At 40.1% G+C, this 24,452-nt stretch overlaps 2 protein-coding genes across 3 annotated transcripts; one reads left to right on the top strand and one right to left on the bottom strand.

The window, feature by feature from the left end:
* Nucleotides 1-2,529: 2,529 nt before the first annotated feature.
* On the bottom strand, nt 2,530-5,152 carry LOC133960717 (tripartite motif-containing protein 16-like). Its single transcript, XM_062395527.1, has one exon. The coding sequence runs from the start codon at nt 5,037-5,039 to the stop codon at nt 3,363-3,365; it is 1,677 nt and encodes a 558-aa protein (XP_062251511.1). The 5' UTR covers nt 5,040-5,152; the 3' UTR covers nt 2,530-3,362.
* Nucleotides 5,153-5,299: 147 nt separating this feature from the next.
* tprg1 (tumor protein p63 regulated 1) lies at nt 5,300-24,213 on the top strand. Of its 2 annotated transcripts, none has more exons than XM_062395530.1 (6): nt 5,300-5,540; nt 5,727-6,137; nt 8,178-8,269; nt 12,206-12,382; nt 22,273-22,426; nt 23,443-24,213. In XM_062395530.1, exons 2-6 carry the CDS (start codon nt 5,745-5,747, stop codon nt 23,635-23,637), a joined length of 1,011 nt encoding a protein of 336 aa, XP_062251514.1. In that variant the 5' UTR covers nt 5,300-5,540; nt 5,727-5,744; the 3' UTR covers nt 23,638-24,213. The 2 variants fall into 2 exon arrangements, with proteins under 2 accessions (XP_062251514.1, XP_062251512.1); XM_062395528.1 differs by having other exon boundaries at nt 5,302-5,540; nt 5,722-6,137.
* The last annotated feature ends 239 nt before the right edge of the window (nt 24,214-24,452 follow it).

Genomic DNA, 24,452 nt, shown 5'->3' with positions numbered 1-24,452 from the left:
CGATGCCATTATAATGCACTACATGCAGCACTTTTTCATCTAAAACATCCAGTGGAAATATGACATGTATTATTTAACCTATTATTAATTCATGATAAATTCCATCTGTGATAAACATGTATGTCTGTGGAGAGCACCAAAAAAACTGAGCAGGGAGACTGAAGCATCAACTTAAGGAGATACACAGTAGTACCAAGTGAAACGCTTACAGCTTGGCATCAGTCAGCATTTCCAGTTATGCGATGTTGATTACTTGGCCTAGATACAACAATATGGATTATTCTTATACTCACTTCTCTGAATGATGTGATGCATCATGGTGCAAAGGCTTTTTATGTTCACTGGTTCACTTTAAGTGTGTGGCAGCGGAAATCCAATGCTCCAGTAGGGCACTGTCATGATGAGGTATTTCCGTTTAATGACGACCCAGTCTGTGATTCAATTAAGTTCTGGTCTTTAGTTTGCATTTATCACAGCATCAACTCACGGTAGAAAAACAAGACATTTATGGATTGCATAAGGATTTTGAAGAAATTCCAGCCACTTGCACTGATGCTTCTATTTGAGCAAAAGCAAATCCAGAAAATGCATTATGAACTCATCACTGAAGCAAGAAAGAGCTCTGGATTGATGGATGTAATTACTTGACTGCAGCCGAAAAATCCAAATGAGATCTGTACTGAATAGCTACTGGCCATTCACGCCAACACTAAAGAGCATGGAAATCTCAGCCTGCAGTATGTGGGAGTAGTTAAGCAACCGTGCAGGGAGATTGGCTTTAGAAATCTGTCTATATTTCTTTGACGGCTACAGATTACAACTGGATTGGTTTTGAACTTCCGACAAGGCGTTGGAAGATGTCCCTGACAGAGTTGGGACTGGGAACGTGTGGCTCCATAGTATGCTATGTCAGAGAACATTAGCGCAAACGCAGATTGATGTTTAAGTGGTGATGCTATTCAAGGATTGGTGGGAGGAAGAAGTCTTATTTGCTTTCAATGATCTGGTTCATCCCACAATGGCTTGATTGTGTTATTGTCCAGTCGAATCATGGACGCCATTCATTGGTATTTTAAGAAAAGATGTCAAGACAGGAACGTAATCTCGAGAGAGGAAATTCAAAGCAAAACAAACCTTACATAAGCAGTATAAATAGTGTGTTACAAAAATGTCCAAGGTTAATCTAGGCAGCATTTTAATGTTTCCCATATTCAGTATGGATTAAAATGCCACCCGAAAACGTTAGAATCCCTCTTGAGACATAACATATAACATGGAACCATCTAGTTAACATTTAATGTCTGTCTGTTGTTGTTAATGTTTATAAACTCATTTAGTGGGTAAGATCCATATTTTCCCTCTTAGCCCAAACAACAAAAACAGCAGGTCCTTGTCCTAGAATTCATAAAAAATATAGAGCCCATTAGCAATTTACAAACATTTATAGAAATTAAAAATGTTGATTCCATCAGTATGTGCTGTAAATCCTATCTCCACATAAACGAGATTCACAAAGTAAAGTGGTCATCCTCAACAGTAACCTTAAATTCAGTCCAGCTGTTCCAAGTCGCACATACTCATAGACATCAGTTATATATAAAAATATCCGGGATTTTGCCCTCATCTGTTCCAAAATCGAAAACTCCTGACCGATGTCCCATCCTTTCACCAGGTTTCGTGGGAATCCATTCAGTACATGTAATGTATGCTGACAAACAAAGAAACCAACCAATACAAAAAAACTTACACACAAAGGCAAAAATGCTCCTTGATGGAGGTACATATAAATAGGCTACTACATAAAAGACAGAAGCAATTGCCCTTTTTGATTAATAGCTTAACAAACAGCTACCTACTTGTGCAAATGTGAAACATGGGGCATTAGTTGAAAAATAATATTCATCACCTCCACCATGGAATTTTAGACTAGTCTTTTCTTTTTCTTTTCATTGTTTCTTAGTTAGCAGGATTACTGTATATACCAAATGGATCACCACAAAGGGATGCATCCTCTTGTGGTGATAGGTCAGGGAAGAATCTATCTGGAATTTTTAAAGATAATAATTAAACATTTCGTTAGAGGTAATTTGTCAACATTTTCTTATATTTCTCTGGGAATAATCTCGGATCTTGATGAACAAAATGAGGCAAGTTCAGAGGATTGATATTTATGAGTATGTGTCATTTTGTGTGGATCCAAATAAATCTGGATCTGAGCGGAGGTTTGCGCCATACTGAGTAACTAGTTACAGATGTTTTAGATTATATATGCTAAGGGAGAAAAAAACAGACGCAAACGGGGGTTCCCTCTCCTAATCTTTGTTCCTCCGCTCCACCTCCTTAATAGGGAGCACCAAGACAGAAGAACATATGTATTATCTGCCACCACTAATCAAATGAAACGAAAATTCAACCAAAAAAAGAAACGGACGAGCCCTCAATTTTTGCTTCAGGGTGGGCTAACACCAGCACAACGAACAAATCAAACTTAAGGCGAACAGCCTTCCTGGAAGGAAGACAAAAGAAAAGTCTGGATTTATTCTTTATTTCAACCTTCAGCTTCTTCACACATTAAATTTGTATGGCTTTATGCATATATAAGAGATGTAAATGTATATAAACATGTATAAGAAACACATGTGATGCGAGCTGCAGAACAAACCCACAGAGGCACTCGATCAGGACACTCTCCGATGGAACTGCTAGGTCAGATCATGAAAATCAAAAGAACAGATAGATAGAGCAGATAAATATGCCTGTTCACTAAATATGTAAATACAATGAGGACGAGTGGATTCACACTTTACAGAGATGAGCCGTGATAAAAACAAACCAGGTTCCACATTTACAATGTGACCAATCATCCCATCACACTGATGATCTGTAAATCCAACCAGAGTGTAGTTGATCTGTTGGACATGGTGACGCTCTGAGTTCATTGATCATTTCATCAGTAAAGTCTGTTCAGTGACTCTTGTTCAGTGATTTTATGGACACACAGTCAGTTTATTTCAGCTCCATCTCACATGTGGAAAAGAAAAGAACAAATAATCAGCTCATGATGAGGATCAGGCTCAACACAGGTTATAAAACATTACAGAACCTTACTTCTACAGTGATTTAGAAAACAACAGCAACATTAGTTCTTTCAAACACATCCATGTCAGTGTAATTATAGATTTCTGTCTTTACAAAGTGAGAACTAAATATGTGTGATAAAGGAAGGGCAGTGTTTGATTGAAAGCTGATCTCTGTACGGAGCAGAAACATCACCACGATGAACTTTGATCAACAAACATGAAGACAAAAGAAGTTAAAGATTTAAACACAAAATCTAAATCACTGCTTTTAATGACTCCAGTCTAAGTGAGTTCACACAACTCAGCTGTGTCTCCAGGATAACAAACCCTAACTCCAGCATAGAGAGGCTGAGTGAATGTGGTCTGGACTCTGTGGAGGAGAGTCATGGTGTCAGAGACGCTGTAAAAGGACAGAACACCTGCCCTGTGATCCAGGTACACTCCTACTGTGGAGGAGAGAGGACCTGAGACTGAAGTCTTAATGCTGTTGTAATGAAATTTACACACGTTTGCATGACAAGAAAACAACAACACCCTAGATTTATCATTGAATCCAAATCTTAATTCACCTGAGCTTCCTGCTCTGCTGATATCCTTGTATGATACTGCTACACCAACTGCTCTCCCCCCCATCTCCACCTCCCAGTAACAACGTCCAGTCAGACTCTCTCTACTCAGGACCTGATACCAATCAGTGAATCTGTCTGGGTGATAAGAATAAGGCTGTTCTTCAGTCACATAAGTTACTTTTCTGTTTCCCTCAGATAATAACAGACGTTCGTGTGCTGTGTTTGGATCCAGTGTGATTTCCTTTGAATATTTTAAGAAGTCAGCTCTGGTCTCTGGCTCTGGTTGTGGCAGTAAAACATCCACTTGAGACACAATCTGTAAAATCTCTGTCTCTGTCTCACTCAGAATGTCCTGTAGTAGACCTCTGACCTGTGACACACAGGCTGTCACGTCCTCAAAGTACCTCAGAGGACGGATCCTGATGCTGGATGAGTGTGTAGATTCACTGAGTGACAGTGAGGGGTAGTTGTGTAGAATCTGGTTGTGATCCTCTGTGTCTGAGAGCTGCTTCAGTTCATGGTCTTTCCCCTTCAGCTCAGTGATCTCCTGCTCCAGTCTCTCCTGAAGCTCTCTGACTCGACTCACTTCAGTTTCCTGCTGGGATCTGATCTGCTGATTCACATCAGAGCTTCTTTTCTCCAGCAGACGGATCAGCTCAGTGAAGATCTTCTCATTGTCGTTCACTGCTTTCGCAGCAGAGCTATTGATGGCCCCCTCTTCCTGTTGCAGCAGCTTCAAGTCTCTCTCTCTGTCCTGGAGTCCCTGCTGGATATTTTGTCTCCTCCGCCCGAGCTCTCTCTGCCTCTCAGTCCTTTCTGCTGCAGCTGACACCGTGTCGTGGTCTTTATGTTCATCCACAGAGCAGAGATAACAGATACACTGCTGATCAGTGCGGCAGAACATCTTCATCACCTCATCGTGACTAGAGCAGATGTTCTCCTGGAGCTTCTCAGAGGGTTCCACCAGCGTGTGCTTCTTAAAAGGAGCTAACTGAAAATGAGGCCGGAGGTGTTTTTCACAATAAGAGGCCAAACAATCCAAACAGGACTTGAGAGCTTTCAGTTTTTTCCCAGGGCAGAAATCACAGACCACATCTTCAGGTCCAGCATAGCAGTGATCAGGAGGAACAGCTTGGACTCCAGTCTTCTTCAGCTCCTCCACTAAATCAGCTAACATGGTGTTTTTCCCCAGGACAGGCCTCGGTGTGAAGGTCTGTCTACACTGAGGGCAGCTGTAGCTTCCACTCTCATCCCCATTGTCCCAGTGGTTGTTAATACAGCTCAGACAGTAGCTGTGTCCACACACAGTAGTCACCGGATCCTTCAGTAGTTCCAGACAGATCGAACAGCAGAATCTTTCTCTGTCCAGTTGAATTTCTTGCTGCGCCATTTCAGCAGGTCCCAGTGACTGTAGAACAGTTTCTCTTCCTGTGAACAGAAACAGATGTCTGCCCCTCCCACTCTCGGTCACTTCCTGCAGTGACTCAACTCCAACAGTTCACAGCTTGTTGTTCACTGGTCCTTACACTTACACACCTGTAGAGGAAGGAGACAAAGACATATATGACTGGGAGGAGCTGGTTGTGTTTGACGTAGAGGTTGTTTTGACATTACCTCATTTCACTTGGTGTTAAGAGGAGCTTTCAGTGAGAGTCAGAGTATGTTATCCTTCATTCACAAAATACAGTAACAATTAAAGTCACATCAATGTGGATGCATTCAATAATAAATAATCACATCTTTATTCATAAAGCACATCTCAGAACGAGTAAAGCAAAACTTGCTCACGCCCTCTGACAACACCAGCCAAACAGGAACAGGGAACAAGGAAGTTGTTTCACCTGTTGCTGCCTCTGACAACTTTAAATCCCTTTGACCTCGATCTGCAGTGGTAAGTAAATCCTCTTTTTAACTTCTTCATCTGTCCAATCTGTCCACGAAGTGCTTTAATCATCTTACATGTAAAAGTTTGGATTGTGGGGGGGTTTGTGCTTCTGGAGCAAAAGGGTTGACAGGATGTACAAACCTTCACTTAAATACACGTCACACCTCCGTGTTATCCATCTCTTTAGAGCAGGTGTTTAGAGCCTCCATCATGACAGAGGCTGAGGGGAAAGCAGCGTCCATTGACGAGGAGCTGCAGTCGGTCAGTCTCTCCTCCAGCGGCCCGGGGGACGGTCAGCCTGCTGCCCTGACACAGTGCGACGAGGAGCGGGCAGAGGCGGGAGGAGCAGCCCGGCCGGAGAGCGGCGAGGATCGGGTAGAGGCGGGAGGAGTGGCCCGGCCAGAGAGCGCCGAGGAGCGGGTAGAGGCGGGAGGAGCAACCCGGTCAGAGAAAACCGAGGAGCCGGTAGAGGCGGGAGGAGCAGCCCGGCCAGAGAGCGCCGAGGAGCGGGCAGCAGGAGCGGTTTTCTCGCCCAAACACGATCCGATCTCCGGGACCTTAGCTCCTGACCTGTTCAAACGGAGGAAGTTCTTCGTGTTGAGGGTAAACACGTCAACATTCCCACCTGCTACTAAGCAAACTCAGAAATCCTACAATCACACTACAGACCAATATTATTATATGACGTAGGCCAATACAGGAGAAAACGAGAAGAACCTGTATAGAAGAATGCAGCCCGTCCCTGTGGCACTATTTAACCCTATCAATATACATTTTGCTACAGTATCTCAGACTTTGGTACATTTGTACTTTTTATCTCATTGGCCATGCTTCTTAGATTTAGTTATCAGCTGGGTCAAGACTATAGTGTTTTGTATTATTTTCACGGCACACTGTACCTCATTTAATATTAATGCTGTTTTAATTGTTTAATTTTATTTAATTTTCTTCAAAGTTAAAATACAGTGAATGGCTGTTTTCTTTACTGGTTAAAATGTTTCATTCAAGATAACATTTTTACTTGTATAGTCCATATCTACAAATCACAATCTGTCTCATAGGCTTAAACATGCATGCAACATCGTTTGTCCTTAACCCTTGATTAGAGTGAGAAACAAACAACGAAAATTACCCTATTATCTGGGGGGAATAGATAGAAACTTCAGAGAGGTGAAGGATCCCTCCACAGGGGCAGACAGGAGTGCAATAGATGCTTCTTGTAACGGAGCACATGAACATAATTACAATATTTATAACATTCATATGAAAAGACAGTGTCTAACATAAATTGAGAAGTGTATCAATGTTTAAAGTTTGTATACCAAAGAAGAAGTCAGAGACAGAGTTGAAGGGAACAGCAGTTACATGTGCTATGATATAGGCATTGGCAATAATAGGAGTAGGCATATTGTACATCTAGGCAATCTATCTAGTATTAATTTATTGCGGATATATTAGTATCAGTGCATATGTTGTCATAAAGTAACAAGAGATTACAGTCCAAGATGTGATTCAAAAGCATGACATCTTGTTCATCAAGTTTTAAAATGTCATGGTTTTATTTTTCAGTGATGTTTGTATCTTGAATACACATATTTAGTATTGGCCTTAAAGGTTCAGTGTGTAGAATGTTGTGACATCCAGTGGTGAAGTTGCATGTTGCAGCTGATTACCCCTCACAGTATTTAGCAGACTTCAGTTGTCCTAAGCACTGTATTTAGTTTGTCCAGCCTGGGCTACTTTCAAAAACATGGCGGCCTATGTAGAGAGGACCTGCTCCAGATGTTAATACAAAGTATTTAAATATAACGGGCCCATTCTAGGGTAAAGAAAACAATTTGAACAATTGAGATGAAACACATTATTTTATATTCAATATCTGCCAATAGATACCTTTCACATACAGTAAATCTTACACTATGGACCTTTATTATCACACAATAGGTTGTGCTATAATCTATAATATTTTTTTTCCCTTTTCGTCTGCAAACCATGTTATGAAGTCCAGTAAAAGAACACATCTCCTTAAAAGTAGGGATTAATCAACAGCTCTGTGGCACAGTGTCAACAGTAGTTAAGTGAATATTATCAGTGTCTCAGAGGGAGAGTGCCTGTTGTATTGGATTGTGTTAGAGAGTCAGTCACACCTCCCATGTTGCCAGGCCGACTCTACACCAGGCTCAGATTACACTAAGACTGTCAGGAGTCCTTAGTGTGAACTCCTAATCTTTTTTAAGTTCTCCAGCTTGGCATAGAAATGACTCACAAAGTTCAAGGATGAATGGCACGTTGTAAAAAGTGAGTGTTTTGTATGGGTAGCCTTGGTAAACAGATGCTTTGACTGTGTAATGTATTGTGTGCTGAAGCTTTCTCTAACGTCTTCAAATACCTGAGTTACTCAGATTTATACTTGGAAGCTGTGCGCTCAGCTGTCCTCATTTACAGTCATTTTCATATGCCAAGGCTTCATGTTTTTGTTTATTGTTACTCTGTTTGACACGCAGACGCGCTGACATTTTGTTGCAGTACCGGTCCCAGCTGCGCATCTGCCACAAAGATTACCCCTTAAGCTTTCTGTGTACATATTGTGATTGTCACAATGGAAAATTAGAAAGTGACACCCGTGCATTTCTGTCTCTGCAGCCTGGCACTCTGAATCAGGGCATCAAAGACGTTGAAACTCTGGTGGATAAAGAAGTAGATGGCAGCATTCATGGCATCTGGCTGATGGCAGAGTAAGTTCATGAGACCATGTTCAGCTGTGTGTGCATATTCACATGCAGAGTAACATGTGCAAAGTGAAAAGCTTGTATCCTGAATTCATTAACCCTTCATCTTCTTCTCTGTCTTGTTGGTGATACATGTCCCATTTGTTACACTTTTCAGCATAAACATATTCGAAAACACACAATGGTAACACACTATAATTCAGATGTTTTGTTTAACATATTTGTAATTAAACAGGGATATATAATTTCACACATGAACCCATCCGTAGAGTTTCTAATCAAGCATTTATTACCTGTTGATTAACGTGTACAAATTAATTAACTATTAAATTAAAGGTTATTCTTGACCTTGGAAATAGTAAATGGAATTAATAATCCTTTCTGAATTATGCACAATGCTTTCACTGCATGAGATGACTTGACAGTTTGTATTCATGAATTAATAATTACGACACAAGTAGTTACAATAATTGAATCATTAAATTTGATGAATAAATTATGATTATTTCTTATTTATATAAAATAGAACAGCTGTGTCCATACTGGACAGTATGGACACAGCTGTGTTTTTATGATATTGACGTGGTAAGTGACGGGGGTTTAACAATTCTCAATGTTCTTAATTGTTTTTGGACAAAACACTTTTTTAGTCTTTGTAAGAATCTGGATATTATCCATCTTTACCATATTAAACTAGCCTAATGTTTAGCTCAGGATAATCAATTGATCATGACTGGATCGAAATAGTTACACATGCTGTAAGAATACATGAAGTATTTATAAAATATATTTACAAAATATATATAATCTGACTTAAATATAATAATAATTTTGTCATTTACAGTGGTAATAGGGAAATGTAAATGAGAGCCTAGAGATTGGTCTGTAGCGCTAAGCACAGAACAGTATGAGTTTTCTCTTGGACACTCTTGGTCTTTGGACACTTGGGGACATAAAGTAATCAGGAATACATCCAAAGGTTAACTATAGATGATTTAGAGCATTAATGAGGCAACAGCATGACGAACATCTAATAAGAGTTTCGTAGATGTTATATGATGGAGACTTGGAGAAATAATTCAGTTGATTCTAAGAATGTGATGATTGAGGATCCAGTTGAGGACAAACTAAGTCAGAGACAGGAGTTGGGTGGGTGGGGGGTGGGGAGGTCTTTCAATGTCCTCGAACAGCTTTCTGCATTGGAGGAAACAGGGACACCAGCAGAAGATTACTGATCAGTGGTATTAATTAAGAAGCTAGGACTGTGCTAGTTTGAGCTGATGAGCTTACAGACATATTTGTCTCACGATCTTTAAGTTTGCTGTTGAAAAGACATTGATAAAGACTTTATATGCTCTCAATGTTCTGAGAGGAGGCGTGAAGACAGCGACCGCCTGTCCTAAAGTCCACACATGTATAATATTCTGCAGTGCAGAAGCGTGGCGCCTTAGCGTCGTCAGATCCACTCGTCTTCATTAGTTAACCTCTCACTCAAATATCAGTGGCCTTATCAAACCCAAAGCTCACGAGTCACGGCAGGGCTAGCTGCTATGTGACTGGAATGCAGAGTAAAAGGAAGTGACTGCAGGACATTTACCAAATGCATTTGCAGATGTCAGGTTGCATCACTCCTGGACGAGCTTTCAGGAAACATTAAGGCTTCCCATGTGAGACTGAATAATACATCCCATTTATACAGCTCTGTCCAACACACATTTATGTTTGTCCTGCATTTTGCCTGCAGTTATTGTTGTGGCAACAGATGCCTCTGCAGGATGTCTTGCATTAGAAAGAGTGAATTGATTCTGTAACGTTGCGGCCGAGTCAGAGAAGCACGACATCTAAGAATCTAAGACTCTGTAGTGTGTCCTATAAAAGTAAATCACTGCAGGCCTCCATGTTTTTGACTTGGCACTGTGTTATAGTGTCGCGCCTGAGCGGCAGCAGTGTGTTGCACCATCCGCAGTCTGATCCAGGATCTGTGTAACACCTCTGTTCCATCAGTGACCCTGGCCAAGGTCAACTTATTTTATTAGTCCTGTCAAATCTCTTCACCCACACCTTCCACATGAGGGGTTATTCAGTCAATGTTTTTTTGTTTTTTTGTTTTGGCCTGCGGCTGCCAGCAGCAGTCAAGAGAGTTTCAGTAGAATGTGGCCACGTGCACCCGGCTCAGTGGGCTGTAAGAAAGAGAGCCACACCAAGAGAATCCATGCCAAGATGAATTAGTTCTGTGTGTACAGCGGCGAGGGAGAGAGTGTGTGTGAAACGATGCTTTTTCTGACTGCTTACATGCTATTGTGACATTTTTGGAAGCACTTTGAGGGCATAAGAGAAAGTGGATTTGTTGCTTTGAAGGTGTTTTATGTTTATTACATTCCTCTCTCTTCATTTCCCTTGAAATCAGTAAAAAGCTTTTACTGAACATAATTGAGCAATTTTGCTATACATTTTCCTTTCGTCCATCCATATATTATCTATAACACTTATCCTCTGAGGGTCGAATGGGGACTGGAGCCATTTGCAGCTGACTTTAGCTGAGAGGTAGGGTGCTACCTGGATAGGTCGCCAGTGTCACAGGGCCGACATACAGAGACAAACAACTATTCACAGTTACCTTCATACCTACAGTCAGTCTATAATTAACCTACATGTAACCCCATTCTGCATGTCTTTCGATTGTGGGTCGAAGCCAGAGAAAACCCACAGAGACATGGAGAGAACATCGACACTCCACACAGAAAGATCTGGCTGAAACCGGGACTCACTAAGGTTTTTTGGTATTAACTGCAAATGACGACAAAATACAAACCGGTAAACTTTCATCACCAATAGATCTGCTGTAGTGGTTAACCAAGGTCAGGTTTACCCTAAGGGGTCATGAGATAAAACCTAGGGGTCATGAGTAGGTGTCTCAGCCTTTACAGGTTTACAAATTGATGGACATCTACCTAAGGGTCCTTTACACCGATACATCTCCCCAAAATAATAGAAAAAGATGCTTCTCATCATGGAGAATCATCATGTTTCTAAATTTTCCGCAGTGACAAAGAATTTCCTCCACTTTTCCCTGAGTGTCAATAGGTACATTGCAAACTTGAACTGGTCATTTTTTATTCCCCATAGCCTCATGGGAACTGTTGTTCTAAACCGTTCAGTATAATTGTACCCCAAATTTAGTTAATACAAATAGTAACCATAGTCACAAAATCCATAATCATAACATATTTCACATTATTTATTTTTACTTAAGGATCAGAATGTCTCATTGGTTCAAGTCCCTCCTGAGGTTTGGAAGCACTGATGATAAACAGGATGGTAAATGGTTTATATAGCCCTTTTCTGTTCTTGATGACCAAGCACTTTACAGTACAGGATAGGAAATAGTGTTTGTTACACTTTCTTTGAATCTTCTCTCTTTTTATGCCTCTGTGTCAGTCAAAGCCTTCTGAGGCATTATGTATTAAGGTTTCAATCCATCCCATTCTGTCTTGGAACACAATATCCCAAGAACGTCTTTAGAGAATTTCTTCAAATTTGGTAAAAATGTTCCTTTGGACTCAAAGATGAATTGATTCAATTTTGTTGATCAAAGTATACAGCGACCACATTATCTTGTGAATATGACATATCAAGAACACAGAGGTAATACCAATACATCTAGCAAATTCACAAGGACTTTCATGTCTGATTAGATTTAAGTGTTCAAAGATCGAGATCACGATAGACTCACAAAACATGTTGGGCCTCTTGAACATGATATCTCAAGTCTGCCTTTAGGGTTTTTTAAAAAAATGTTGACCACTTGTCACTTGGACCCAAAGATGAACTGATTAGATTTAAGTGGTCAAAGGGTCAAAGGTCACAGTGACCTCATATTAGTCTGACTATAAGTTCTCCACCATAGATCTAACACAGTGTCCCCTGTATGTATTTTGTCAGGGTGGATCACTGGAACAACGAGAAGGAGCGTATCGTTGTAATAACGGACAACTCTCTCCTGATCTTCAAGTACGACTTTGTCATGTTCAACTGTGACCAAATACAGAGGATCCCGCTGAACTTTGTGGACCGCCTCACTCACGGCACCTTCAGCTTCCCAAAGCGCTCCATACTCCGGTAGGTTCCCTCATTGTAGTCTTTATCATTCCTGCAGGAGCGAACAGTAGCCTGATGAACCTGCAGCTTTTTCTGAGGTTAACATCTTGTAATTTGTGGTGGGAAGTGATAACCAGGAAACATCAGCTTCACAGAGATGTATTCATTACCATTTGAACAGGGTGCAAAAAAGGAATTATAATATAGAGAAAGTCTCAGAGCTCCCGTCTCATTTTCAGTAAGTCTTCTCAAGAATTTTTCTGTAGAGTAGCTAATTAAAAAAATAAAAACCTGACTTAGAGAATTATAAATATTAGCCCTAATTATCTGCTCCATGTTCTAAATTGCTGCACAAAAGAAACGTATCTCTGAAAGAAATTCCTTTGTCTGACGATTACCATTAAGCTCTGCCACAAAATCTGCCTAGTCACATTTTTTTCTAGGTTTCCGAACTTTTGTCTGAAGTATTGTATCATACAACCAGTCTTTATGTAACAAATTTATTGAGAAATTTGAAGATGTCATGAATAATGCAAGACAGAGGATCAGCTCAGGGTAGAAAAGATCAACCAGGGACACGTGGAGCAGCAGAAGTGAAACGGGGATGGCAGCGAGACGAGTGTGCTGAGAGGTTTTCGGGGGTAAGGAGTGCAGAGCTGTCACTTGGAGCTGTCACTTAACTGATTAGTGGCAAAATTAATGTAGTCCTTTCATCTAAACCTTTTAAAGACGGCTCAGGGGATACCAAACCAACTAAAACTAATTTGATGAATAAAACGTAATGTGCTGTGAAGAGCTTAGAGAGCGCCGCCTTTATTGGAGGCTTTATCTCTGCACATTACGTTAAATTATACATAAAACGCTTGTGAAAGCCACCCGGGAGTCAAACAGTAAAGAGACGGTTTCAAATAAGAAAAGCCAGAGCCTCAAACATTTCCTTCTCTCTGTCTTCATTTTCACCGCTCCCTCCCTCTTTCTCCCAGTCTTCCTCTCTGTCGCTCCCTCAGGAAGTGTCTTCCTTTTTTTTGTCTAGGTCATTCTGTCTTATTTCTGGCAGACAGTGATCAGTGGGTTCATGTACAGATGGAAATGAATCCTCGCTGCCACTGTAACCGTACACAAAACTTTGTTTCCACATCACTTAATCGCGGTGAGAGAAAAGTGTTGAAAGTCAGGCTGAGGAAATTAGTCGAAGTCACATTCATTTTTTTAAAACCAATCGTAGTGTGGAGGAGTTATGGAGGACCACAAGTGTCAATCAAATCGTAATACAGCATTTCATTAATACATTGCTTTACAAACCGATTCATCTACACACTTAAAAAATAAAGCTATAAACATATAGATACATTAGAAAGCAATTCATTATTTGATATTGTATTAGAAAAAGATTGGAATTATAAAAAATATTTACAAATTAACACGATCCAGCAATGAATACTATAAAATAAATGGTTTACAAAACAATGCAAAACTGTCAATAACTACATGATGAAAATTTTTATTTGAAATGCAGTTTAAAAAATGAAATACATGACTTAACTCAAAACTGAATCAAGAATTCACATTTTGAGCAGGTATTTAAAAAGACAATTTACTTCCCCATTTTCCTTCTCATTTCACTTTTCCTTTTCTTTGTGAGTCCAGGCATTTATCTACCCTTAAAATGCATTTTGTAAACCCCCTGGTAGTGAACTATTAATTGGTGGATTACTATTTGATTTGTAAAAAATTCATGCAATTATTTTGACTTACCATTAAAAATATCAAATAGTTGATGTAGTTTGTGATGTTGTGATTTATCAGGATTTAAAGAAGGAAATTGTGTTTGCAAACAGTTTTTTACACAACCAGCAGGCATGATACTGCATTAGCATTTATCTGGAGTCATGCTTCTGTCCACCTGATCAATATAAGGCCAATATCTGCTGTCACTTCTGCTCTGTTTTACGATAAACATCAGTTCATTTATCCACGCCGCTAATTATTTAAGGGCCATATCGAGCTGGTGCCAATCCCAGCAGTTAAATTGTTCTGAAAAGAAATAGGGGACTGCAGTGGTTGACGATAATTATCTGTGAGTTGTGAGGCAAGAGTTAAATGCAAATATGTTTACGTTTTTGGTGATGACAGCATCGTCAGTGTGGTGTAAATCACAACACTTGATCACCCAGTCAAATATGTTACATCCTGCCTCTGCCTGCTGCCCCAGCCCTCACCTGGACGCTCTTTCTGTGCTGCTGTGAACGCGTCTGAGCAGAGATTATCCTGCTGAGTTGTTCATATGTGAAAGGTAAACTCCGGAGAAAGTCAAGACCCAATGGGCGGATAATCTCTGAAGCTCTTGTTTTATATGTGCTGCACATGCACATATTTAGTAGTTCCGGTCGTCGATTTGAGGGATTAAGACAGTGTTAACTTACAAAATGTAAATCTTCTTCTAGTGTTAAACATACAAAACATGAGAGAACACACACACAACAAATAAAAGAAAGGAAAAAAATTGGGGGATAATCTCAAATTAATTTACTACAACTATCTAATACTACATAATTAACTGTATCTCTGTTCCCAGGCCTTCTCCAGATAACTGACTTATAGTTTACACTGATTTAAGATGTCACAGTAATGAAACTTGTCTTGTGTGTGAGATAGCTGCTGTTGATGTGATTGCTGACAGTTGTCATCTGACCACTTGATGTCAGTGTGCACCCTCGGTAGTGAAGGTTCAAGACAGGAGCACGAGCACGCCACATCACATTCCGTCATCTGTTTGATGTTGTCACAGATGATCCTGAATCTCTGCTGCTAGATCACCTGTTCACTGAGTCGCCTGCAACAAATACAACGTTGTCACAGACACAGCAGAAAAGAAGCCTTCTTTCTCCGCGCTGAGGCAGTTAATCTCAATAGATCTTGCATAATAATTCTTAAATGCTCTCCATATTCAGTTTTTCCTAAGCAGCACATCCACTGCTCGTAGATTTTTGTTTTCAGCCTATTTTGCACTGATTTCCTAAGTTTTGATGCCGTGATTTCAAAGATTAGTGTTTGTGAAATCACCAAAGGAAGCTGCTGCTGATAATAGAATACCTGAATTTAATATCAGAAGTAATGTTATTTAACTTATGTGATTGAGACTGAAAGCGCTCTGATGAATGTCTGACCCTGGTGTTCCCAGACCATCACAACAAAGAATATCAAACTCCCTCTGTGCAGCGTCTTACTTGGCGTCAGCCGGCTCGTCTGTGCCCCATCAGCTTCCCAAAACCTTGATGATGCCAATAGAAGGTGTTCGGGGAGCGTCAGTATTTTTAGCCCTGATGATTTTTGTTTTCATCACATATTCTCCAGGTAGAAGGGAAAAAAAACACATTGTATTTGACATCTGTGGGGAAAGATGTGTTTTAAGTGCCTTCTTTCCAAACTGTCTAGACAAACTAATTACCCAGAACATCAGCTATTTTTTTTATTCCTGTCTGAAAAAGTTGGGTGTGGAGGCTTAAAGAAGCCTCGCTAGAGGTTGCTTCAGTAACTGTTGTAAAAAATATATATATTTATGAAGGCTGGAAATAATCCCCGTACTGCTCCCCTTTGTTTCTCATCTGATTGGATGGAGGGTTTTCTTCTGAGCAAGGCCTCAGAGGGAATCATGCCTTATTTAGCTCCCCACCTTCAACTACTTAGAACTGTTTAATTAACTTGAAGATCCTCCTGACTCTGTCAATTGATATTCTGACATGGGTGAGATCATTCATTATTTATTATGTTGTTTTAATAGGTTAGAAAGTCTGTATGTTGAGTCCTTCAAACCTGCTTTTAAAAGTCATCCTCCTCTCATTCTGCCATGTTTCTGGCCACACCTGTACAAAGCAAAGCAGATAACACATTCAAACAGCAGATGGCAGTGAGTAAGTGAGATCAGCCACATAACATCTCACCACATGATCATTTAGACCCTCATAGCTGGTGTAATGTGAGGCAAGAGTTAAATGCACATATTTATGTTTAAGGTGTAAAGCAAGTAAGACGTTTGGCCGCACCACTAGTTGTCTTTAAAGCAGAACTATTATTCAAATTTCTAGCTCCATATATTGATTTTGAATCTCCACTTGAGTATCTTCGCAGGATTCTTAGATCAAATCAAGTTCTTAATTATGTCAAACTGGCTGTAGCGATATGCAGCCTCTGACTGAAACAGGAAATATTAACTCAGGCCTCCTTAAAAGCTCACCTTTATTCTGACTGGCTAAACATCAAGAAAGCTGCCAGGGCATCCTCTCACCAGTGTGGAGGCTCTGTAAGTTTTGAATTATGTGACAGAACATAATTGATTCGAAGTGGCAACTTCTCAAATCCATCCGTACATGTCCATGACTGAATCTGATCCTGAATATGAGAGAGGAAAGCACAAACATTTGCAGTTTGTCTCTACCTACCAACCAAGTATTTCAAACATAATTTGTATAATTGATTTTATATCCCCTGTTTAAGGTAAAGTTGTTTCTGGAGCCCAGGCCACACCGTTGTGGAACGGCTTGCTTTTGATTTCGGCGCCTGTGTTTACAGATTGCAGGGGCCACACTGCCTGCGGTTCAGCTGCGGAAGCTGCTCTCTTCTTCTAGAGATTCCATGTCTCACCTACTTTCTCTGCGTACCTGGCGCGGTTCACAGCAGAATAGTGAAAATTTACTTTTTTTTACTTTTATATTTATCGGTTGAATATGTCACAAACATAAATGTTTGCAGCCCTTTGTGTAACCGTTTCAAGTAAAAGCTCTCCAGTGTTTCTGTTAATTAAATCCATTCATTTGTTTTTTAAAGGGTTTTTATTAGGAAATATTTGCAGGAGCTGAAAATGTACGGCTTCATACTGTTTAGTAATGGTATTTGAGTATACAGGACTTCTTTATTCAAAGAAAATATAGAAGCCATATTCATGGCCATTTTCAAGGCAAACCCTCTGCTGCAGAACCGCCAGTGTGAACCCCAACGCCTTTGACATGCAGCAGAACTGCAGCGCAGCCGTTACGTGACTCAACCCCTGACAGTGTGAACCGATGTGACACCTGAGCTTTTTTTTTTTACAATATTTACATTTACATAAATAATGTTGTCACCCCTGTCGGTTTGTTAGTTGGTTTGTTTATTTCAATCAATAAAATGTTATTTGTATAGCACATATTCACAAATCACAATTCGTCTCATAGGGCTTTAACATGGTGTGACATCCTCTGTCCTTAACCCTTAACAGGAGTAAGGAAAAACTTCTGAAAACTCCTTTAACAGGGTAAGAAGAACGTAGAAAGCTCAGAGAGAGCCACATGTGAGGGATCCCTCTCCCAGGACGGACAGAAGTGCAAGGGATGTCAAGTGTAGAGGAGAACATCATCAAGATAAAAGTTTAAGCAGCATTGGTCAATGAATTGATTGATTGTTGTCAGTAATGGTATTTGTTAGCAGGATTGATTAAAATTACTGATTACCATGGAACTTGATGGAAATAATGGTTTTATGGGCTAAAAGAAAATGCATTAATATTTGGCATTAATCTAAACAAAGGGGGTGATCAAGGATTTTTTGCACTCATCTCAGCTGATAGGCCTTTTTTTCACCAAGTTCCAAGGGAATAATTCATGGAGCCTGGGATATTCAGCTGACTGATCTCTATGAGTGTTTGTAATTTGTCACAACTGATTGAATTTGGATTGAACCTTTATTTTATACTTCGGAATACACAGTATTTGTTTATAAAAGGCTACCACTATAGCAAAGAATGTAAATACTGAACTCATACTGTACTTAGTACAGTCATTGTCTAATGTACTTGCAGTACAGGCCAATCACATGCAATACAGATTCAAATTTCTTTGCAATGAAAATTTGCGCGTAATTGTGATATTGTAATACTTGTATTTATTTATTCATATACATTGTAAGTGTAAGCATTTCCTCCTTATACTATATATTTTTTATAGGAACACAGGAAGAGTTGTTGTACCCATGGTAACTACTAGTGAACATCCAAATAAAGAACAAACTACATTTAGGCCTCCCCTGCATTGTGACACCTGGGACTGGCATTGTACAGTCTATATGTAGCTTGATATATGAAAGAGGAGGAACATGAATAATCCCAAGTTATTCTGAATTCTTTCACAAACACAAGACTTGAAACACAAAATGCAAAATACATCTATCCATGCAAAGAGAGGAGAGGGACAAGTGGGTTTGAATTCTCTCAGCAAATCAAGTCTTTGTTTCACCAGAACACGGCATCGCCAAATATCCTAGTTCTACCTGTAGCATGAGTCCTTAAACCAGGCACAAAAAAGAAAAAAGCTCACATCACAGAAACAAAGCATAGATCAAGAGTAGAGTATGCAGGCTGGCTGCTCCCAGGACACACAGCATAAATGAATCAACGCCGGTGGATGTATAATGTTTGGGGCATGCTGCTGTAAACTCATCCACCTTGGGAGCATCCTCCCGCTTGTGGATGTGCATTTTCAAGGAGGAAATACCTCAACAGCCTGCAGCTATGATATCACAGCTTTTGCATCATGACATTGTAGTAACTGTATTTTTTTAAGATTGCGATGCAGCCTGAGCTGCTTTATCATCAATAATGTAAATATCTTTTTGAGCTGGAATATCAGAAGCTGTCTCTTACCGGGAAACTAAACTCTTTGTCTTGGTTCTCTAGCCAATACTCCACCCTTATCTTTTTTATCAGCCCTTACACATTTCTTATGAAACGTTGTTGGATGGATACATGGATGATGGCTGACAAACCTGCAGGCTCTATTGAGCAATCAGAGACAATGTGGGACACTTGCCATGACAACTGCAGCTGGGCTGATATTTATCTTGTGTGTTGACTTGCGGGTCTGAAGCGCTTGTACGCCCATTCAAGGGAGTCATTTATTTGTCACTTGCCCCTAAGCTCAGAATACAGTGCTGCTCCCCTGCATGGGTGTGTTTTGTATAAACACTGTTGACTAAGTGGAACTCCACCAGTGGAGGGTGAACAGTGGACCCAAATACTAATAAAGTGTTAAACTTCTGAATGACAAAACTCAGGTGTAGCCTGCTTTCGCTCTGTCTGTTATTTTTTGACTGTATCGAAGTGAGGTGCAGTGAAAGTACAAACCCCAGCTCTGCCACATAAACACAGTGAAGACTTCCAAGGCCTCTGGCAGCACAGCCCAGCCCTGCTTTGCCTGTTTGGGCCGGTCCCGCTCCCAGTGATAGCTTACCTGTGGAATTTGCCAAAGCTTTTTTATATCCCCATGTATACAAGGGCAATAGCTGTGTGCACTTACAAAGGACAATGTGTACCAACGTAACCCAACCATCCTCACCCGCTTTTGCTGAAATATAATCAGTCTTTTAGTCGGGGCTTTGCTTTTGTACCAAGTTTTTTCTTTCTTCCTCCGTCCATAACATTTACTCTGGAGGAGGCACAAAATGTTCAGCGGCAGCAGTATTGTCATTTTTTAAAGTGCTTGTGTAAACAGGGCTAGATGATTGCATTATGATGCTGCCCCTCCCTGGGACTGTGACATATCAATAGCTGCACCACTATTGTTTAGCCTCAGGCGTTTAATTCTGGTTGGCAGGAAGTGCTGTTGCACAAGCAGTGTGGTAAAAGGAGCACATCAGCATGACAGATCATTAAAGATATGTCACACCTCGATTGGGAAATGGCCTGCATGCTGATTTATTTATTTTACTTTCTTCATCGTTACCTATTTTTTGCAAACCTGCAGGTACATGATGGACAAAACATCGAATTTGTACTCCTTTAACGCTGACCATGGTATTAGTCACAGCTGTTGACAGATTTACAAAAATACATACACGTTGTGTGATTGTCATAATAAGATACACTTTTTGCGCAACTATTAACATGCACACTGGGAAACAGGGTATTGTTTGTTGTTGATTGTGTGGTTATCATTGTGGTTGTGTGAGTGTGTTTGTGTGTGTGTGTGTACTTTGGAGTGTATCTCCAGATAAACACATTTTCCGAGATAACCTCGTAAATAATACAGAGACAATCTAAAGTTTGTAATGATCAGAATTTGATTCCTCCTCATATGATGCCAACCGATAACTGACATAATAAAGAAGTCAGAATAAAGTCCAATGAAATGACTTCATGGTTTGTATGCATTCCAAAGGACTATTGTAGGAAAAAGTAGGAACAATTATTATCAAGTATTCAGAATGATGTCATTGTGACATCATGATGTGGTCAGAAAATGTTGTGATATTATAGAAATTCATTAGCTTTAGACCAATAGAATTAGAGACACAGTCTATTGCTATTCGGCTCATTTGTTATCATATGGTAAAAATTACATCACGATCACCATTTTAAAAAGTCTGCATATTTGTAAAACACATTGGCAGGGTATGCAAAAACATGACTTTTGCGTCTTTAGAAGTATAACATTTTGAAACAGCATCATCTGTGTCCATGTCCATTTTTCTCCGTTTTATTTGGCTCATGTTTATTTGACTTCTCTCCAGGAGGATCTGTCCTAAAAAACCGCATGCAGCGCATGGTGTTTTAAACTCTCTTTGACCCTCTACCTTATCAACAGTCACAAAGATACCGTATTTCACCCATATAATACAGTCTTAGAGGTATGAGAGGCCTAGATCACATTCAATGGACAAACAGTAAACAGAGAATTGTAAAGATCTTCACAGCGTGTAGATCAACACCAACATGCTTTCAAAGATGGGATCTCTGAGTGTGTGGAGGTCTGTTTGCTATCGGTCTTCTGAGGTTTCATTAGGCTGAGAAAGATATGACCTCAAGGCATTTCATTAAAACCTATGGTATTTACAGACTAACGAAAGAACAGCAGAAGAAAGAGAATATGAGAGAGTATGATGAACACACTGTAAATTACCTCTAAGCCTGGTAAACATGAGATTGCCCTCACATTAAGTATTAACCCTGAGGACAGATTAGATCCTTATTCTAACACCGTTACCATGGAGCTCACACGTCTGGTAATTCCCCTTAAGGGATATAATGTGAACTGATGTTAATACCACATAATACATATAATAATTTCACATCAGAAAGTATGCTTTTCTTTTTTTGCAGCCAAATCTGCATGGCTCTCAGGTCTTAAGGTCAGCAGTTGGAGATGGCAGTGACTGCTAACTTTTTGTCGGTCTAGCTTTACCCTGATAATCAATTGAACTAACTACTGACTCTCAATTAGCTTCCCTCATCATCAGCGAGCTGTCAGGTAGATTCAAAGTTATATTTCTCAATGAAAGAATACAGGCCGTAAATTTATGCAAAACTAGGTAGAGCGTATATCTCCCCCGAGATCTAATAGTCCTAATAATCAAGATCCAGCAAACTGCACACACAGATATCAGTTCGCTAAATTAAGTGAGAGTTAGAGTTAGATCCTTGAATTTTTCCCTAAGAAATCTGTGAAAATGTTAAGAAAACAAACAAACACCTATCAAAAAAAGTCAGAGATCCCTGGATCTGTCGATTTGTTTGGATCCGCTCCAAGTTTAAAGTTTCAGGAAAATCTGCTGTGTAGTTTTTGTAATCCTGATGACAGACGAACCAACCAACCAATGAACATGGTTAAAAACAACTACACCTTAGCTGAGGGGAAAAAAGTATGCAACATAATTATCACTTAAAAAACACCTCTAGGATGTACCAGTATTTGTATGTGGCAATAGAGAAATAACCTAATTATATACAGTCCTTTGTCCCTGATTCTCAGGAACAAAACCATACATTATTTTTAGAAAATGTTGATGTGATGACAACATGAACTGCAGAAGCTGAGGTTTTATCACCTAGTGAGGTGGAATGTGTCGCTGACAGCGTGATACTCACCGTGTTTTGATGTGTTCAGGAGAGAAGGGGAGGGGGTGCGAGTCTTCTGGGACCGGCTGAGAGAGCCCTCCTTCACCTCCAGGTGGAACCCCTTTGCCACTGACTACCCTTTCAACACCTTCACCTACCACCCTGTGAGGAACACTGATGACATGTTTACTGCGCTCTGCGACGTAAGTTGGTGGTTGGAAATGGTTGTGGTTTTATTTACAGATGTACAGTGCAATTAAAGTTAAAGGAATTTGATTTGTTAAGCGCCCGGTGCTGAAAACACAAACACCGTGCAACATATGCGACATTAGTTGTTAGCATCAAGTAAAAAGATGTATAGTTATATTGATATGATATGAGGTCTAACTGTGTGTCAGGTGTTTAGTCATACAGCTCTACTTTTGACTAAAATGCATTGTAACTTCAGTTGTATGTTTCATGTCGTAAGTTCTCAAACTCAAACAGTTTAACAACATGAAGACTAAGCCCATTTACCAAACTTGTTTTGTAACTTCATTTCAGTTTTCTTTCTCAGTCATCAAACATTACACACATTATGCACATTTCTGTGACTGTACATTGAGGGGGACTGGAAGCTAAGCCTGACCCACTCAAACTGCTGAACATAGACCTGAAAGAACATTTACTAAGAATGCAGCACAGTCCCACCTCCATTATGACCTGACATTTAGATATGTGCCTGGTGGGGAGACTATTGTCAGTGTAGACAGGTGGAGGGATCACAGCAGATAGGCAATAGCTATTTGACCCCTGACCCCTGACCCCTGTCTCTCAAAACTTTCTTTTATAAACTATTATTTGTTGATTTACTGATGTCAAAAAATAAATAAGATGCCAGTGGGGCAAGCAAAGTAGGAGGTCTCTAAGAACCACCTCTGACCTGTCGACTGAGACTGGCTCCAGCCCTCCCACGACCCTCAAACCATAAGCAGTGTGCAAGATGGGTGGATGATTGATCTTGATTGAATAGGATCAGTTACCATCAAACAAGTTTAATTATTTGATGCAATGGTGCGTGACAAGATGTCCGATTGATGATTGTCTCACACTGAAATAAGCAGTTTTTAGTGTAAGTGTAACTAAAGCTGGACCTTAAAACAAGGGTGTGAGAACTTCTACCTGGAATGAAAATGTGTTTTATGATGAATGTCTGTTCATCCCGTCTTCTTGTCAACAGATCGACAACTTTCGTATGCAGCTCCTGGACGCGGCACAGAAAGCCCATGCCACAAAGCCCGTTCCTGGAAAGGCCAATGGTGTCCTGGTCTTGAATCAGCAAATCCAAATTGAGGCCTATGTAGGCCTTATGTCTTTCCTGGGAAACCAGAACAAACTTGGCTACTGCATGGCTCGAGGAAATCTTGGCTTCTAAACATATAATCTAATAATGTATTGCTGTGTGGAATTCAGGTTGATTCACTTGTTTACAGAGAATTCATTATTCTTAAAAGATTGACCAGAGATTGTTTCGGTGTTCAGGTTTGCTTTTGTTTTACGTTGAAGCCCTGCTTCCGAGGATGAGGTGCATGAGGTATAAACAGCTGTGTGATCTCCCCCACTGCTTATTACCAGTTTGTGGTGTCTGAGCATTCACAAATATCCACATTTCAACACCGCTCTTCTCTGGATGACGGATCTCCCGCTGCTCTCAAGGAGCTTTGTATTTGCTCCTCAGTGATATGGTAATACAACTCTTTTGCAACGGGACTCCTTTTTTCCTCCCCCAGTGTCTCTGCTAAAAGCTCATTCCCATGCCATTCAGCCCCTTAGAGATTCACTGGAGCATGAGGGCACATTTGTCAGTTTATCATTTGTAGTGTATTTTTACAGTGCATACAGTGTTGGAATTTCTGTTTGATTAGTGTGTTTACTGTTTGTCATTCCGCCTTGTCTAGTATCATGTGTTTGTCTTGTAAGCCTGTCCCTGACATAAAAACATAAGCTCACATATTTTGTTATTTTTGCCTCTTATTGTTGAGATGTGCTGTTTTTTTTATGTGCTCTTGGTTGGAGTATTATGCCCTTAATAACTTGTTTTTAATAAATAAGAATTCATGCTTGTTGAAATGTTAACCTGGCGCTGCCATTGACTCTTCTGCAAGTTCACAATTTGTGGCAAAACAAAAAGTATCCATACCTGAGTAATATCAGCCCTTATGTAGAGTTATTTTATTAAATTAACCTTTT

This window comes from Platichthys flesus, chromosome 9 (genome assembly GCF_949316205.1).
Source record: "Platichthys flesus chromosome 9, fPlaFle2.1, whole genome shotgun sequence".
Taxonomy (NCBI): Eukaryota; Metazoa; Chordata; class Actinopteri; order Pleuronectiformes; family Pleuronectidae; genus Platichthys; species Platichthys flesus.
This window is presented reverse-complemented; position numbering and strand designations above follow the sequence as displayed.

What these genes read in the sequence shown, in the direction of transcription:
- LOC133960717 (XM_062395527.1), bottom strand. Translation starts at nt 5,039, where the DNA reads ATGGCGCAGCAAGAAATTCAACTGGACAGAGAAAGATTCTGCTGTTCG.
- tprg1 (XM_062395530.1), top strand. Translation starts at nt 5,745, where the DNA reads ATGACAGAGGCTGAGGGGAAAGCAGCGTCCATTGACGAGGAGCTGCAG. An exon ending in GGCATCTGGCTGATGGCAGA is followed by an intron (nt 8,270 to 12,205) that starts GTAAGTTCATGA and finishes GTATTTTGTCAG; the next exon opens with GGTGGATCACTGGAACAACG. An exon ending in TGTTTACTGCGCTCTGCGAC is followed by an intron (nt 22,427 to 23,442) that starts GTAAGTTGGTGG and finishes TCTTGTCAACAG; the next exon opens with ATCGACAACTTTCGTATGCA.